This window comes from Zootoca vivipara, chromosome 4 (genome assembly GCF_963506605.1).
Source record: "Zootoca vivipara chromosome 4, rZooViv1.1, whole genome shotgun sequence".
NCBI classification, from domain to species: Eukaryota; Metazoa; Chordata; class Lepidosauria; order Squamata; family Lacertidae; genus Zootoca; species Zootoca vivipara.
Window position 1 is genome coordinate 37,822,880 of NC_083279.1, and position 18,386 is coordinate 37,841,265.

The 18,386-nt window shown below is 42.2% G+C and overlaps 2 protein-coding genes across 5 annotated transcripts in view; one reads left to right on the top strand and one right to left on the bottom strand.

Annotated features, from left to right (window-relative positions):
- The window catches only part of CTPS2 (CTP synthase 2), a 77,055-nt gene extending 76,034 nt beyond the window's left edge, over nucleotides 1–1,021 (bottom strand). Inside the window, exon 1 of the mRNA XM_035116088.2 lies at nucleotides 901–1,021. Coding sequence (XP_034971979.2) covers nucleotides 901–968 — 68 coding nt within the window. The 5' untranslated portion in view covers nucleotides 969–1,021. The remainder of the gene's footprint in view (nucleotides 1–900) is intronic.
- A 154-nt stretch (nucleotides 1,022–1,175) lies between these two features.
- Nucleotides 1,176–17,664, top strand: TXLNG (taxilin gamma). 4 transcript variants are annotated; one of them, XM_035116091.2, is made up of 10 exons: nucleotides 1,176–1,400; nucleotides 5,012–5,300; nucleotides 6,468–6,559; nucleotides 8,233–8,403; nucleotides 9,555–9,749; nucleotides 10,494–10,613; nucleotides 13,407–13,481; nucleotides 15,169–15,261; nucleotides 16,285–16,380; nucleotides 17,149–17,664. In XM_035116091.2, the coding sequence occupies exons 1-10, from the start codon at nucleotides 1,266–1,268 to the stop codon at nucleotides 17,473–17,475; spliced, it is 1,593 nt and encodes a 530-aa protein (XP_034971982.2). In that variant the 5' UTR covers nucleotides 1,176–1,265; the 3' UTR covers nucleotides 17,476–17,664. The 4 variants fall into 4 exon arrangements, with proteins under 4 accessions (XP_034971982.2, XP_034971981.2, XP_034971985.2 ...); XM_035116090.2 differs by having other exon boundaries at nucleotides 1,181–1,400; nucleotides 5,012–5,327; XM_035116094.2 differs by having other exon boundaries at nucleotides 1,181–1,400; nucleotides 5,012–5,156.
- The last annotated feature ends 722 nt before the right edge of the window (nucleotides 17,665–18,386 follow it).

Below are 18,386 nucleotides of genomic sequence, written 5' to 3' on the forward strand. Positions count from 1 at the left end.
GCTAATGTATACAGTGTAATACACTGCTACTATACTAGAAGGCTAATACAAAATGGAAACATTATATAAAATGAAGTAGATACTGTGCATTAGAAGAGAATTTATCTGAAGTGGTAATCGGTGTTGTCAATTTTTTACAATAGGCACCCTTTTTAAAAAATGTAACAAATGTTAAAAGTCCAAAAATATTTATTAAGAGATGTTTCTATGCAGATTGAGTTTTCTGTTGCACACTGCCAGATTGGATTAAGTTTTTCCTTCAAAGGGCACAATGGTTGCAAAACTAGGCTTGGGATGGGGGTGGGGGCTTTTCCTTTAGCAGGTATAGCCAAGCTGGGTCTTAACTTGTCTTGTAGGATGTCTTATAGGCTGTATTATTCTTCACCCTTACCAAAACAAGTACTAGGGGTGTGATTTACACACAGGAATACATAAAAGGATTTGACGTCCCTGTATGCCTGCTTTCAATAAACCTTGTTTATTTTAGATGTGTAAACAGTACAGTACCTGGACTGAGGTTAGTGTTCACTTACTACACTGTGCTGAAATTAGATAGGCACTAGGGTTGTATCCAAAGTTACTCTTACCTGGAGTAGATCCACTGAAAATAATGGACACGACTCCCCTGAGTCCATTAATTTCGGGGATCTATTCTAACTTAGTTGCATACTGTTCTAAAAGTGTCTCCAGGCCTCCTCTTTGCTGATGCTACTCCTTTAATGCGAAGTACATTTCTTCCTGGATAAAGCAGGGATAATCAGGCTGTGTTCACACTGAATTGCCCCACCCGTTGAGAGACCACGGTTTCACCCACCAGCATTCCATGTTTAGCAGCTTCAGGAAACATCAAAATACCTGTCCAGGATTACAAAACAACTCCTGAAAATGAAGTGGACTCACCCCAGCCTGGAGTGGGGCGCTTTGCTGAGAAAGCGCCTCAGGAGTAGAAGGCATCCCGCAGCGGACATGTGCGCACCCCGCCACTACCAGCGAGAGAAGGAAGCGCGCCTTGGACTACAACTCCCGCGAAGCAATGCGGGCTGGAGGGAAATCGAGAGGGCATGCTGGGAGTTGTAGTCTAGTCAGAAGTCTCATGGCTGCTTCTCGAGCGAGTCCTTGGCTCGCTCCCTCACTAGCCTCTTCACCCGGGCCCAATCTGTGGGCGTATCTTCTGCATCACATGACACGGGAAAGGGTGGTCGGTGATTGGCTGAGGGGAGGCGCTTCCGGCGTAGGCCGGCTTGTTTGGGTACTGCCGTCACACTATGGCGGCGCGCAGAGCTGAGCTAGCGTGTGTCGACCGTAGCCGCGCTGTGGGGACCGGACCGAGTCCTGCACCGCCGCAGGAGCAGCGAGAGGGGCAGGAGGCGGCGGCGCGGGCGTCAGGAGGCGGCTCTGAGGTAAGAGCCCACCCGTGCCGTTCTCCGTTGCCTGGGGCGGGGGGCGCCTGCTCTCCACGCGGCCTCTGCTGCTGCCCCGTGGCGCAGTGGAAACGGCAAGGGGCTTCTCGAAGGACTCCTTGAGGAAATGGGGCACGGTGTCCCCAGGAGCGCCTGCGCGCCTGCTGTTCTTGGGTGTGGGGCGACTCGGGGCAGAGGCCCTTGGGGAGGTGAGGGCTTCAGGTACGTTTCGGGGCGCAGGAACCGAAGCTTGGCTGCCCGTGGCGCCCGCTTGGTAAACTGCAGCTCAGCTAATCCGGTTCTTGCGTTTCTATTTCTCCCGGGGCGTTATGGCTTCCCCGCCGAGGGCCGGCCGTTCTCGCGTAGCCGCACAAAGTAGTAAAGACTGCAGCAGCAGGAAGAGATGTCTCTTAATAGGATTTTGTGAGCAAGTTGTTATTAATATTTTTCAGCCCTCCTTCCTGGCGAGGGATGGGAGTCAGATACAACAAAATCATATCGATATGGGTTTGCCATACGGATCTCCCAGGCGTTGCTAACAAACACCTGTTCAGAAGGAAAGCTTGCAAGTTTATGTGTGGGTATGCACTGGTTGACTGTCTGCCTTTTTTAGCCAAACCAAAAATGTGGATCGTTGAGTTTTTGCTTCTCTCTTACACACACACTGGTGGCCAGCAGCAACTGCGAAGGCCATAGGTCAGTATGGAAAGGGCAGTAAGGATGGACAAAGGCATTGAAACAGCTTTGTCCAAAAGCTACACTAAAAGCCCCTGTGATTTTTTTTTCCTGCTGGAAAAACAGGCTGGGATGTGTGTGTTGGTTTGAGCACCTCACCAAGCAGTGGGCAAGAAAGCCATCCATACAACATGTGCTTCATGAAGGCAAGTGGAAATACGCTGGCTTGGACACTGTCACTCAGGAGTCCTCTGTGCAGCAGTCAAGGAAGCCTTTCCTCTGGCCTTTTCTGATCCAGAGCCTAAAAGAGCAGATGGGGGCTTGATGGCTTGACCCTGCTTACCAAAGCAAATCTTAGCAGTTTGCTCATACTACTGCTGTAGGTATCTCCACCCACTTTTCCAGCTTCAGAGTTAGAAGACTGGTTGCTAATCAAATTTGTCCAAGGATAGTGGGACACTTGTTACAGTGAACAAAAAAGACTTTAGTAGTTGCTTGGATATCTATTATGTACTATTGGAAGAAAATTTTGCTTATGTGGGGTGGTAAATACCAGTAAAATGTAACATGTGAAAAAGGGTGCTTGGTTATATTTTGCTACATATCTGAGATGTGAAGTGTGCAAAATATGGGAAAGGGGAGGACACCTTTTACTTCTCCCAGTATTCTGCTTATGTAAAATGAATTAATCCTGCATACTGAACAGGCAGCTTACAACATATAATAAAAGCAATAACTGGATAATAAAGCAAGACTGCAGTCCTAACCCTAGTTAGTGCAGAGTTAACCACATTGAATTCAGTATGACTTCTAAGTATGATTGTGCTGCAGAAGAATAATTTATTAATATTAAATCTGACTAGACTGAGCTTTAGTAACAATACCCATTTCAAATCTCACCAAATGATTAAAAGCAAAAAATTTAACGTGCTTAAAACTCAAGGAAGGTTGGAAAAGTTCAAAAGAAAGGCTTTGTCTCTTGTAGCCACCTTGCTGAGCAAGTTACAATGCATATGGCCGAAGGCTGTATGTGTAATATATAAATTTTCCCCCACTGCAGAGAAAAGAAGGGGAAAATTTTGTTATACAGATGGAACAGCAGTGATGGCTCGAACCCTACTTTTTAACAGTTTGCCCTTTATTCTTGATATGAATACGTAGTTTGTTAGATAGCTTTTAAATATGGATTGGAAGCAAAATATTAGTTCCTGTGTTCAAAGTAATTGTATGTAGCATGATTACTCTAAAGTTCTTTAAATCATCCAATTCAACTAATGCATTCTGTACAAATCCTGCTTGAGAAACTAGTAAAGAGTACCTAAGCGAATGCAGCTTTTTAATTTTTACACAAGCACCACCTGATAACAATGGGCTGCTAATACATAATATGCTGATCACATATAGCTTGTAGATCTGCCTGGTCAAACAGTGTAAATAAGCAACCAAATACTGATGGAGCATATTACATCGTTTTATCAAAACCAATCAAACCCTAGTTGCATCCAGATTCCAGTAAACACATTGTAATCAATGGGAGTTAAATCATGACAATCTGGATCTACTCCTTAATTATTATTTTACAATTTTATTACATCAGGATAAATATACAAATAATTACTATGTAATCCATAACCAAACTCTATATTGTTAGGTAAAACAAGATAAATCTAACATTGAAACAATAATTGTGTATTTGCTGAAGATTGATTTTACTGTACAAAAATTGAAGAATGACCACATTTTAACAAGCTTACTCCATTTGTTTCTTTGACCCTTAATTAGGTAATTTAACTATAGATGACAATTCCCACATGACCTAACTTTTCTGTTTAAGATGATATGCTCAGAAGTCTCCAATATTTTGCATATAGAAATCTTGCTGCCGTCACAAAACGTTGATTCCTTGTCCTCCCCCCTTCCCCCCGTGCTATTACCAAAGATTCCAATAGGCTAAATGAATAGCTTTTTCTTTTCTAATAAGTGGAGCATCATATATTTTCATTACCTTAATTTCCCTTCATGATCCTATTTCAATATAAATTATGGCCAATATTCCATAAACTTTTCCAACCTAATCCGTAGCTTATTTCCTAAAGCTGGAGCCCAGTTAACCATGCATCTTTCCCCGTATCCGTTTGTTTCGAAATTCCCCATGGCACTGAGAGAGCGGGTGTGTGTACATTAAAAAAAACCCACAAAAAACCTGGGCTGCCCTCCCATTTGGGGATGGAACTCCATTGTTCCCAAAGCAACCCCCGCTTCGTCTGCGCTTTCTTCGCCTCAGGCCGGCGCGGCAGATGCCGCTTTGACGTCCTTTCTCCCGCGTGCGCGCCCAAGCCCCGCCCCCGGGGCGCACGCGACGGAGCTCCGGCAATAGCCGGGTATTTAAGCGGCAGGGAGCGGAAATCCCTCCTCCTCCCCTTGGCGCCGTTCTAGCCCCTCCGCCAGCGAGCTTCCGGCTTCGCAGGTTCCTCGGGTCCTCGGTGGTGGGGGACGAGGCGGATGGCGGAGCAGGTAAACCGCTTGCCGCCGCGCTCTCCTCACGCGCTCAGCTGAGCAACAGCCGCGCATCGGGACAAAAGGCTCCGGTAGTCGCGCTCCCCCCCCCCGTATCTCGGTGCCGTCCCTTCCCGGTCCTCGCTTTTCAGGGACCTTCTCGGCTCCTCGGGTGGCGGGTAGCATCTCCCGCCGCGCTCTTTGTGCCCCGCACAATCCTCAGCTCTTTTCAGGAGAAGTGGACTGTGCCGCGAGGGATTGTACCGAGGCACGGTTAACTAGAAGCGTTTGCTCTGGCATCCCTAGCCTGCTGCTATGTCATTTGTAAAATAAAATAATAATATATGGGATTTTGTCGGTGCCGTGTGTTAATCTCGGGAGGAAATACAAAGGGTTCTTTTTCGCCTGGGTAACCTGAGGTCTTTTCTCTCCCTTCAAAGCATATGCTGCTTACTGAGGAAGAACATCAACGCTGTAAATTTGGAAGGAACAGCCTGGACCGGCAGCTGAGGAACAGCAAGTGCACTGCGCTGAATACAATGTTGCAACATTCAGATACAAATTATGATGGCGCGGAAAATGCAGGTGCGTTGGAGGAGGCAGAGGATTTTATTCCCAGAAACAGAAATGTGTTGGGAGCAGCATTCTGCCCTCAGGAAGTGCGAGAGGAGACCCCTGGAAGAGAAGAGACTCGTACTGACCCACCTGATGGCCAGCAAGACCCAGAAAGTGAGAAAGGCAAAGAGAAAAACTTAGGTATATGACAGTGCTGAACCAGGATAAATAATTGCACCTTGACTTTTGAAGTTAGGTTGTCCAGCATTGAAAAAAATAAAACACTTGTTTACATTTCTTGATAACATAGCAGTTGAAAGATGGGCTAAGGTGGTGTGAAGTAATGGATCCTCTGCCATAGCCCTGCCAGTTAGGACCAGAGATGTGTATGCGGGGAGAGGGAGTCTTTGTTGTGGCAGCTCTAGGCTGGTGCAGGAGACATGCTCAGATCAGGCCCTTCTCTAATGAAATGACTGACTTAGGATCAGGTGGATACATCCCTGTCCTTGATCTACTCCCTGTTTTGGAACCCTATGGTAGTTCATGTCAGCAATAGCTTTTCAACAGCCTGTGCTTTTGGTAGTCACAGTGGAGGCCTCTGTGGTAGTTGAGTACCTCCCCCCCATGAGCAGAACCTGGCAGAGACACACTTCCACTCAAGCTTAACTCCCTCTCAGTGCTGATCAGGGGATTAGGACACCCAACTGAAGGTTCTTCTACTGCCTTGCTCTTTGCTTTTTCCCCTTTGCTTTATCAAGTCTATTTTTAGAAAATGATGAGACATTCTGATAACTGGAGAATAAGGCTATGTTCTACCTTCAGTGTTGGGGGCAGTATGCTGGGAATTGGAAGTGGGGAGATCACTGTTGTAGTCAAGTCCTCCATGTGGACTTCCCATAGGCCTCTGCTTCGCAATGTGAGAATAGGATCCTAGTCCAGATATGCCTTTTGCCTGATCCGGCAAGACTCTTGTTTATGGTACTTTGAAGAATGCCTTGCTGTGTTTCACCACTTTGTCTTCGATGTAGTAATAATAATAATAATAATAATAATAATAATAATAATAATTTATTATTTATACCCCGCCCATCTGGCCAGAGATGTAGAGATCTTAAGAACTGTCCAGTATTCCTACTGTATCAAACTTCTTAGGCCCTTTTTCAGTAATGTGGCCTTGTATTGTACCAAAGTTCTTGTTGCTTTTTTTGTTGATAATTGCCTAATTCTTTGCAATTTCTAGGCATAATTATAAACATTCCATGTTCTACTGTCAACATATGTTATTCAGAGCACAAAATGTTCTGGTAATGCTTCTAAAATACTTTTCTTCTTGGTCTGTAGGGAAAGAAGTACTCTTATTGATGCAAGCTTTAAATACTCTTGCTACTCCAGAAGAAAAGTTGGCTGCACTCTGCAAGAAATATGCTGATCTGGTAATTATGTACTACAATTAAAGTCACGTGCTTTCTCTGTAGTTGCAAATTAACTCTGTAAACATGCATAGGTATTTTGGCACTGGAGTTTCATTGTTTTGAATGTTCCTACAACCAACAGAAACCGATTGAAATGTCAAATGTCAAGAACAACTAAATGTCTTAACGTTGTTATTTGCACCGTTTCTATACTGCTTAATATCAGCTTGGTAAAAGCTTATTATAACAGGATCATGGAAAAAATATTTTGTTTATGTATGTTATTTGGCACTGTCCTCTCAAAAATGAGGGAACATTTTAAACGTAAAACTCATGGTTGCATGTTAAGACATTCTTTGGTTTTGATAAAGGTGAGGAAGCAGAACTATACTTTCTGTTGCTGCTTCATTCAAAGACTCTCTAATTCAGAGGTGGGAAACCTGTGACTCCAACATCCATCAGCCCCAATCAGCACAAGTCAGAAGCAATATAGTGCAGCAGCAACTGGACAGTCATAGGTTCCACACCCAAGCTGTAATTGGAATATGTATAAATATAGAGCAAATGGTATTTACATGTGTTTTGGCTAGTTGTTTTTAGTCAAGACGCCAGCTATCATTCAGATGTATTGTTGACTGCAAGATTGCCTGTTCCCTCTCTCATGCACAATGGATAATTCCCATGCACACAAATTCTTAGAGAAAAAAGTGTGTGCATGTTTATGTGGGATCATGCCCCTAGTTTCTGGGTTGTATCCAACATGTCCGTGTGACAGCAGACTGGGCTTCTGGTTATGCAACAGGTCTTCCCCTTCTTCTCCTTCCCCCTGCATGCACCCCAGATCTGCTGTGTATTCAATTCATAAAATGTTTAGAATGTAACAAATCTTGCGTAGGGAATTCTGTAGATGGAGGTCAACCTAGGATAGGTTGTCTATGTGCACTTACTGTCTTGTCAGATAAAAAGTTCTAAAAGATTTGCTGAGAAACTTGCTTTAATTCATGGTAGGACAATGGGGGGGGGGAGAAAGGATGTGGATTCCAAAGTCACAAGATTCTGAAAGAAACTAGCACTGTGAATCCTGTTCTGAAGCTATTTCGGAAGTAAGCAGGCATATTGGTTATAGGTGTATGCATTGTGCTGGCTGAGTTGATGGGGGTAAGGACACCTAGCCATCACCGCAGTCCAAGCCTCCAGTTATACTACAAGGGTAGCAAATATTGCAAACTAAAATAACTGGGAGGTGTTGACCCTCTTCTTTAAAATAGATCTTTCCACTCTGGATAAGAGGCCATAGCAGTCCTCAATCTTACCTGGATTTGATTATGCTCCTTTATAATGAAATGAAACATAGATAATCTAAGTGTATAGCTCAGTTGGTTAGTGTGTGGTGCTCCAAGATTGCAGGTTTGATCTCCGTATGGGACAGCTGCATATTCCTGCATTGCAGGAAGTTGGAGTAGATTATCCTCAGACTCCCTTCAATTTCTACAATTTTATGATTCTGTAACAAGTTGTGATTGTGAGGTTCTGGTTCTGTTGGCTTATGGCCTATTCTGTATCTGATATCAGTCTGTCAATTGAAAACAAATGCAATCTGTTAGAGACTGTAGCTACAGAAAACCAATTCAGTTCTAAAGGGTAATGGCAAAGAATAGGTTGGTTTTTTTAAACCTCGTCTTTTTCTCATTTAGTTGGAGGAGAGCCGAAATGTTCAAAGGCAAATGAAGATGTTGCAGAAGAAACAAGCACAGGTTGTGAAAGAGAAGGTCCACTTGCAGAGTGAGCACAGCAAGGCAATTCTAGCACGCAGCAAACTGGAATCTCTCTGTCGTGAGCTTCAACGCCATAATAAAACTTTAAAGGTCAGTTTGATAAGATAGCACATGAAGCAGATTCTGAGAGCAATATGGTTTTCTAAAAATAGAGTGGCTGCCTGGGATATATCTAAACAATAGTATAGCAAAATGGAAAACAATTGGGAATGGATGGGAACACGGTCTATCGAGCACCAGTTTAGTTTATTCCTTGATGCTATGTTATAGCAAAGATGCTTGATCCTTTAAGAGTTGACCACTGGTTATACCCTGGAAATGTGTCTCTGAACAAGGATGTTAATACATTTTACACTGGGACCCAGGGATAAGAGCCTAGAAAGCAGATGGGCTTCTCTCAATTTGTATCCAGCTCTAAACCCATATTGGACGCAATGAATTATTGCAGGTACAGTGTGACAAGGATGTATTAGTAAGAGCACTTGAGATGATTAAGCAGCATACAGAAATGGTGGTATGGGGTATTGCTGTGCCAAAGGCAAGGTGGTTCTTTTAAAATGAGATTCAGAAGCAATACAAAATACACAAGTGAGTGAGAAGATTTAAAGATTTTATTCCAAAACAGCAAGCAATGTATACATAACAAGAAAGCACTCCAATCTGCCACTTGGATGCCTTCAAGAAGCGGCAAAGTGACCCCCCCCCCAGGTAGCCTCAGTCTGCACGGCCCTGCAGCCGATCAGTCCATGCACGAGCTTCAAAAAAACCTCTGCCCAAACTGTCCAATTTTATAGATAGCTTGTGTGGCTTTCAAGACTGGCTACATGCAGATCATCCATTAGCCAACCCCTCCCAATGCCTCGCTTTCTCAAAACAATGCTCGGTCCCAGCTCCTGCCAACCTAGCAGTTCAAAAGCACGTCAAAGTGCAAGTAGATAAATAGGTAAAGCAGGAAGGTAAACGGCGTTTGTGTGCACTGCTCTGGTTTGCCAGAAGCGGCTTAGTCATGCTGGCCACATGACCTGGAAGCTGTACGCTGGCTTCCTCGGCCAATAACGCAGGATGAGCGCCGCAACCCCAGAGTCGGTCACGACTGGACCTAATGGTCTGGGGTCCCTTTACCTAGAAGTTAAAATTAGGGTGTCCTACTAGACCCGTCCTCACAAAGTTTGCTTATTTTACTGTTGCCCAAAATAATTACAGTAGTAAAAACGTGTTGCTTTAATCTCCCTTGGTAAAAGGAAGAGAACATGCAGCAAGCCCGTGAAGAGGAAGAGAGACGTAAAGAAGCAACTGCCCACTTCCAGATCACACTAAATGAAATTCAGGCGCAGCTGGAACAGCATGGCATACACAATGCAAAGCTTCGCCAGGAAAATATTGAATTGGGGGAGAAGTTGAAGAAACTTGTAGAACAATATACACTGCGAGAAGAAGTAAGTGAATTTATTAGTCCTTCGCTGTTTCAGACATTGCTCTGTTATTCAATAGCATTTCATTTTGGAATATTATAGCTTGATGATAAATTATCTCAAATGATCATATTTACTCTTAGGTTTGAATGTGATGCAGGAGCTTCTGGCCGTAGGAAATGCATTTGACAAAGTCATTAATAATCAAAGGTCACATATAGAAGGAAGGAGACGTCATTTAAAGCTTGACTTCATAAGATGCAGTACTTGCACGCTATGGAGAAATACAGAAAGGACTACAAATTCTACTTACCTCAACTTAGGAGCAAATGTTTGATCTATACAATGTTTCTGTATAGCAATGTGGGGAACCTGTGGTCCTCCACCTGTGCTCTTGACTCTGTCATCCCTGTCCATTGGCCATGGTGGCTGGGGCTGATGAGAGTTGCAGTCCAGCAATATCTGGAAGGCAACAGGTCCCGGCTCTTTCAGACACTCTGGGTTATATCCAGAGTTGCCTTTCAGCAAATGGAATAGTTCCTTCAATTTACAGAAAGAGCAGAGCTCCAGTAGAGGAACAAAGAGGGCCATTCTTTTCGCTGGCTTTCCGTATGTGGTGGTGGCCAGTTAGTTAAACCAGGTAAGAGCCATGATGAAGATGAGGGTAACTTTAAAGTAAAAAAAATGTCTGAAATGCAAATTCAGTTTTGAATCTTCTGAAAATGTTGACTAGGTATTGGTGGTACCAACATTCATGCTTTCTTCTAGCACATGGACAAAGTCTTCAAGCATAAAGAACTGCAACAGCAGCTGGTGGATGCCAAGCTTCAGCAAACAACTCAGCTTATAAAAGAAGCAGAAGAGAAGCATCAGAGAGAGAGGGAGTTTGTAAGTATTTCTGATTGCAAGAAAAGTATTTGAGTATGCCTAAATTTTCCCTCTGGTACAGTGTTTCTCCAAAAATAAGACACCGTCTTATATTTATTTATCCTCAAAAAAAACATGGTGGCTTATTTTCAGGGGATGTCTTTTTTTATTAAGTATGGTACAGTTTAGCCTATAAGGTTAAACTGCCTATCACTATGGCTTATTTTCGGGGTATGGCTTATTTTTTGGGTATGGCTTATTTTCGGAGAAACACAGTAGTAACTTGGTACAGTAGTGCGTTTTAGGCCTGAAACTATTAACTAGAACAAATGGTAAACTGCTCTAGTTGAATGTTCTGTCGAGTGCTTACTGTATGTTAGCAAACTTATCAGTAATCTGTATAGGTCAGAAGTCCTCTCTAGAATGTGCAGTTTGGCAACTTCTACACAGTTCACTGGCATGAAGTAAATTTGTAGCACAAAAATATATAATATATAAATAATAACAAATATGTATGTATGTATGTCTCCTGCCAACCTAGCAGTTCGAAAGCACGTCAAAATGCAAGTAGATAAATAGGAACCGCTACAGCGGGAAGGTAAACGGCGTTTCCATGTGCTGCTCTGGTTTGCCAGAAGTGACTTTGTCATGCTGGCCACATGACCTGGAAGCTATACGCCGGCTCCCTCGGCCAATAATGCGAGATGAGCGCGCAACCCCAGAGTCGGTTACGACTGGACCTAATGGTCAGGGGTCCCTTTACCCTTTACCTTTATGTATGTATGTATGTATTTGTACCCCACCCATCTGACAGGGTTGCCCCAGCTGCTCTGGGCAGCTTCCAGCACATATAAAAACATAATACAGTAAAACCTTAAACCTTACAAAAATGTCCCTATGCAGGTCTGCCTTCAGATGTTTCCTAAATGTTATATAATTACTCATCTCCTTAACATCTGATGGGAGGGCATTCCACAGGGTGGGCACCACCACCGAGAAGGCCCTCTGCCTGGTTCCCTGTAGCTTCACTTCTTGCAGTGTGGGAACTGCCAGAAGGCCCTCAGTGGTGGATCTCTCCAGGCTGAACGATGGGGGTGGAGATACTCCTTCAGGTATACATATATACGCAGTTGGGCATTTTCTAGGGCACGCTTCAACGTTCTCCCCTCAGCGCTATTAGCTGGTAGGTATAACAATACTCCCTTTGATCAAAGATTATGCCCAGGTAACAACAAAGAGATTGAAACAATCGGGCACGTTCTGCTACACTGTTCGTTATACCAAGAGACGAGAAAAGAGCTAATTGAACCGCTCCTAGCCAAACAACCCGGTCGATCAGGAGAAGCTTACACCAATTATCTGCTAGCTGACACTGATATAGAGACCACTAGGGCTGTAGCTAAATATTGCTACTTGGTGACAAGAATAAGACATGTCATGACGAAAGCAACCACCAAAGATAAAGATCCTAGTTAACCCATAGCAGATGGAGAGGCAACAGAGGCTCAGTTTTATAACAGCCATGTAATATGTTATAAAATTTTAAAACTGTGTAGTGCTCAATTTTATTATAAATTATGGATTGAATTGTATTACTCTTTTGCTGGTCTTTGGCCATGTTAAAGTTTTACTTACTTACTTACATATATATGCAGCTTTGTTTCTTGCTGTTCTCATTACCTCTTAGCAGCTTAGTAATGCATTTCTACATACCATTATTTTTTCTTCTGCTCAGAATAAATACAGGTGCGTTAACGCTTGATGGCTGGGATGCCTAGCAGTTTTATGAGAGCATTAAAAAAAACTGCTACAAGAAAATCTTTAGATTAACATATTGATAATTCCATAAATTCAAAATATTTTGAACAGATAATTCTGTAGTTACTCAACAAAAGCTGTGTATTTTTAGTGAACAATTAAAGTATGTTGCAGAACACCAGATCATCACATTGTGTGATCCATGGTGCATTAAATTCTTCAGTGCACTTAAACTCAAAACATCCTTCCAGTGATGTTTATCCAAAACCAAACCTTTGTCTTTGCAGAGAAAAATCTGCAGTAGTGTTGTAGGATCTCCAGTAGTTAGGATATAATAACCAGTGATACTATCTCCTATATAGGAGTGGAATTCTGCAATAGTGTTAATAGGAACTGCTAAACAAAACCAGATAAGACCAGCTAAATATATTCACATTTTTGAATTTATTTGTAAATTTGTCTCTCTCTAGTTTTTCATGTAAAAAGGTAAAGGGACCCCTGACCATTAGGTCCAGTCGTGACCGACTCTGGGGTTGCGCGCTCATCTCGCATTATTGGCCGAGGGAGCCGGCGTATAGCTTCCAGGTCATGTGGCCAGCATGACAAAGCCGCTTCTGGCAAACCAGAGCAGCACACGGAAAGGCAGTTTACCTTCCCGCTGTAGCGGTTCCTATTTATCTACTTGCATTTTCACGTGCTTTCGAACTGCTAGGTTGGCAGGAGCTGGGACCGAACAACGGGAGCTCACCCCATCACAGGGATTCGAACCGCCGACCCTCTGATCAGCAAGCCCTAGGCTCAGTGGTTTAACCACAGCGCCACCTGGGTCCCAGTGTTTTTCATGTATCACCACTTTAATTGAAACAAATACATTTGTTCTAATTGACTTGGAAAAAATGGCTCAAAATTTGAATGCAGGCAGGTAAGTGTCTTCTGCCAATAAGTAACTTCGTTTAGAATCTCTTTTGCATAAAATATGAAGAATAAAGGCTTAACAAAATGTAGATTATGTGTTTTCTTTGGTATGAAGACAATACATTTTTTCTTCCTCTTCAGCTACTAAAAGAGGCTACTGAGTCTAGACACAAGTGTGAACAGATGAAACAGCAAGAAGCTCAATTAAAACAGCAGGTAAACTAATTTAAACATTTGCTGCTTTAAGGATGTTAATGACTTAGTTACAGACGTGATTGAGAAAATTATTTGATCTCTTAGAATTTCTAAAACATTTTCAGAAACTAGCAAATCAGTGAAACAAGTTGGAAACCCACAAGAAGTCCCTGGGAGAGGCAAGATAAGACTGTTGGGAAATTCCATCCCCCTTGCATAATAGTGCAAGATTGGTGAACTCTTGAGATAATGAGTAGCTTCCTGCTCACCTAGCCCCCTAAATCTGTGCTGGGGTTTCCCCCAACTTTTCTGGCTAGATTTGGTGGAGGGGCACATGAGAGGAGAGGGAATAGTTCTGTTGCACAAGGGGAAATCCTTGCACTAGCTTGAGCCCATTATTATTGTTATTGTTAGAAAACAGTAATTAACTCATTTGTTGTTCTGATGGTGCTGGGTACGTTTTGACTGGTCTTTGGCAAATTCACAGGACTATTATTTTCCCCCAAGGTGGCTGTTTTTGGGCCATAATGCAGGTACTTGTGAAAGCATTCTTGTGAGTGGGTTTATCACTTTTAAGTGGCTGCTCTTATGTCATGCTAGGTAAGTCTCAAAAATCAGACTTTCCTAGTGTATGATGATCCCGCTAACAAGAATAGATTTTAATATGAACCTCCACTGCATGATGACATGTGGAAAAGTTCTACCTTGTGGCAAAAGATTCTAATGCCTTGGTTCTTGGTTTGGTAGTGCCCTGCCTAAATCTAAATGCTGCTGAATTTATTTATTTATTTTTCCAGTGCTTACTAATAGTGCATGGGAAAGTCCCCCTGAGAAACTCAATGCTGAAACAAAATTGCATACTAACCTATAATATTGGCAATGACTTAACAATATTAAAACCATTTTTGTGCACACAGTGGCTTGGCTTTTTTGTTCTATGCCTTATTCTGCAGCTTAAAGTAAAAGAGATCTTGGTCAATAGTGGCACAAATAAGCAGTTCAATTGGGAATTTGGTTTCTAGAATGATTTCGGCAAAAACATGTCTTGTGGGGTGTCCTGAAAGGTTTGTAATGGATTTACATTTCACGTTTAGTGGAGGACTGATGAGATACGTTCACCCTTGACAGCCCAACCACTCATGAACTTGTTATTCCTGTAGTAGCTTCCCTTCCACCTCAAGTTTTGCATCATTATTGCATACCATGCAAATAAAAGAATTTGTATTACTTTAATATGGGTTAGGTATCCTACAGTGTAGTCCTACACACATCTACTTAGGAGAAAGCACCATTATGTCCAGTGCAACTTTCTCCCAGGTACCTGTGTGTAGCATTGCATCCTTAACCTGTTGCTTCTAAGAGAGGAGTGGGAGAATGAATGGTTAGTTTGCAAGATTTTTCCTAGAGCATGTGCATAGGTGGTGGTTGAGTTTAAAACTTGAGTGAATAGAGCTTATATAAAAGTTCTTGGGGGGGAATGGGCTCAAAGCAGTTCACTTCAGTGGGACTACTCATGAGTAGGACTTAGTTGACTACAACCCAGCAAAACAAAGAATCCTTTATTATCATTATTTTTAACTCCTTTATTTTGAAATCACATATTTCACTGTTTACCAAATAGTGGAATTTCCAGTGTGTGGCTACTGCATTTTATGTGTAACTCTAAATATTGCACGTGTATAGAGGACTTAAGCATTGTTTCCTTCAGCTTTCTCTCTACATGGATAAATTTGAAGAATTCCAGACAACAATGGCAAAGAGCAACGAACTTTTCACAACATTCAGGCAAGAGATGGAAAAGGTACTTTATTTACATGTATTATTTTTCTGATCTGCCTCATTCATTCATCTACAGTGGGGAGATAGTAGTAAGACCGCAGCCTTTTCAGTGGAGGCAGGTCCATTAGGGTGAATGGGATGGTGCCCCACCAACTTTACTCTCCCCTTATCCAGCTCCCAACCACCTGCCTGCCTCCAGAGTTGGCATTTCCTGTCAGAATCCTCTACCTCAGTGTTTCCCAACCAGTGTGCCTCCAGATGTTTTGGGACTACAACTCCCATCATTCCTGACTTGCTAGCTAGGGATGATGGGAGTTGTAGTCCCAAAACATCTGGAGGCACACTGGTTGGGAAACACTGCTCTACCTTAGCCTCAGTTTTGCCCTGTTGGAATGCAGCAGGGAAGCGGACAGACACAAAACTTGAATGAGTTGGTTCCACCTGCCCATAGACTCTTGCTACGGTCTGCCCTCCCAGTCCCAGTGGCCGAATCCTGTATACATTCACCCAGGAGTAAGTCCCATTGAACTCAGTGAAACTTAACTTCTGAGAAAAGAGGTATAGAATTACACTGTGAAAGACCTAGCTAGCCTGTGCACATCTTCATTATTGAAATCATCACCATTAAAGTTATTAATGATTTTAATTACTAAAATTAAACTGAGTGATCTTGGTATTTTTTGCTTGTGGGAGATATTATAGTGCACTTAAAACAAAAACATTTAAATGAAACATTTAGGGAGCACTAGGGGAGGAGAGGGGAGAAAGTTCCATTGCACAAGGGAAAATCTTCCTACTGATGGAACATTCACCTTAGCACTGTGTTAAATTCCTCCCACAATGTCTTTTTTCAGTTTTAATATCTCATTTTAAACAGTGAGCTTGAGTGACTTAAGAGGCATTGAGAGTTAAAAGGTAGGATTGGCTAATCTTAGGCCTCAGGCACCAGCTGGCTAAGGCTCATGGCAGTTAGTGATCACCAAAAGGTTAGTCATCCTGGATTTAAGTTTTTGCTTAAAAGAAATCAATAACTTTAACGTTTCAGATGACCAAGAAGATAAAAAAACTGGAAAAAGAAATAATAGTTTGGCGCACAAAATGGGAAAACAACAACAAAGCTCTCTTGCAAATGGCTGAAGAAGTGAGTATTAGGTTTCATGATTAAAAATCCAATGTGCCTTATATATTATGCAGGTAGCCTGTTTTGTATAGCTTTGTAGAATGTGAAGCTGAATCAAAACCACCAGGTCTTCAACCTGTGATTGGAAAGCAGACTGTACAAAAGTGGCTGAGAAAGGCTTTAGATTCTTTTTATGTTTGTGGATAAGCTTGTTAATGTCATTATCCATACAAATAACTTGGCTGTCTTGGTGAACCAATTTTTTTTTAAATAGATGTCTTCAATCATATTCTAAATACATTGGACAGTGTATGCTGCTAAGTGATTTCACTAGTGCAGTGGAACTTGCCTTCCCTGTGTACCCCCTGCACCCTTCCCAAATCTGCTCCAGAGGGTTGGGAAATTCTGATGCACAGCCAAAAGTCCTTGCACTAGCAGAAGCTCTTTGTTCTGTACTGCCTGTTGTCTTTCTTTTTCTCTTGTGAAATAGTTACCAGTTATTTTTATACAAATCACTTTTATTAATATCTTTCTGGTAAACAAGGGAGGGCCCTGTTTAATGCTTCTGAACATATAATTTATAATAATGTTTCTGAACATTTCAAGTATTTCTAGCATGCTCTTCATTGTAATGCAGGGTACAACAATATATAAATGAAAACCAACCAAACATGCAATCCTAAAATAAAAAGAGCAGATAATATTACAGCAACCGCTGCAACAAGAGGAATAATCAGAAACAGGTCACACAAATGTCACCATGTGCAATCTCTTGCTTGTTTTCTGCAGAAGACAGTGAAGGACAAAGAATACAAAGGCTTCCAAATAAAACTGGAGCGTCTGGAAAAGCTGTGCAGGGCTCTTCAAACAGAAAGGAATGAGCTGAATGAGAAGGTGGAAGTTCTTAAGGAACAGGTTTCTTTAAGAGAAACAGATGTTGATCTAGCTGTGCATGTGTTGCAGTCATGCACACTCACTCCGCATGAGGAACTGGGGAGTTCTACCAATGGAGCGCAAGAAGGAATTCAGCCAGATATTGAATCATCAGTGGCAAATGACGGCTCTGAAAAAACTGTTTGCCTGGGTTCCATTCCTACTGCAGATTTTGTTGACTAAAAGTGTAAACACTGTATTGAGAGATATATTTTGTGTATAACTTTAACTGGTGGTGGTAACTATTAGTTTTGTGGTGAAAATTTTCTTACTTTTTCTACCATATCTGTATTTTCTTAGAACAGAACTTGCCTGGTACAGGAAGCTGCATAGCGGCTATTGAATAGCTTATCTATAAATTTTCCACAACTGTGTTGCACATCTGCCTCGTTTTTTAAAAACAAACTATCATAAAGGATGCATGCAGATTCCTTCCTTCTGACCCCATAGCACACATCACCATGTCATCTAAGACTCGTGTACAGATTTACCACCATGTCAGGGGAACAATTGTGGCCAGAGTGTCACAACTCGGTTTGGGGGGGGGGGGATCATTGCTTCTATTAAATGATTTAAGGCTTAGTATTAAATTGTAATGACCAAATACTACAGTGAACCATAATTGGAGATGTGATGGCCAGTGGAAGCTCATTACTGGATTCATATATGTATGAACAAAACTAAAAACTCTTACAGGGTTTAGTGTAGCTGCAGTCTTGCCTACAGCTTTGAAATCTATATAATTTTGCAACTGGAAAACAGGGTTTACAACTCACATATTTCTCAGGATTGTCCTGCACAGTCAATTCATAGAGTGACTGCTGCCTGACCTGTTAAAGTGAAGAAACAAGGGAAGAAAACGAAGTGCTCAAAAGTTTGTCCAATTAACCAAAACTCAGATGCATTTCAAGCACACTTTTGCACCATCCTAGAGATAAAACCTTAAAAGTTAAAACCTTCTGCCTACAAATGCATGTGTGTAGTTGTGGCTTGTCTGATAAAAACAAAATGCAATGGGTTTTTGGTTTGTGGGTGCTAGGCAAAAGTACCTTTTTCTGCCATTTTTTCTTCACTAGGTTTGGTGCCTGATTAGC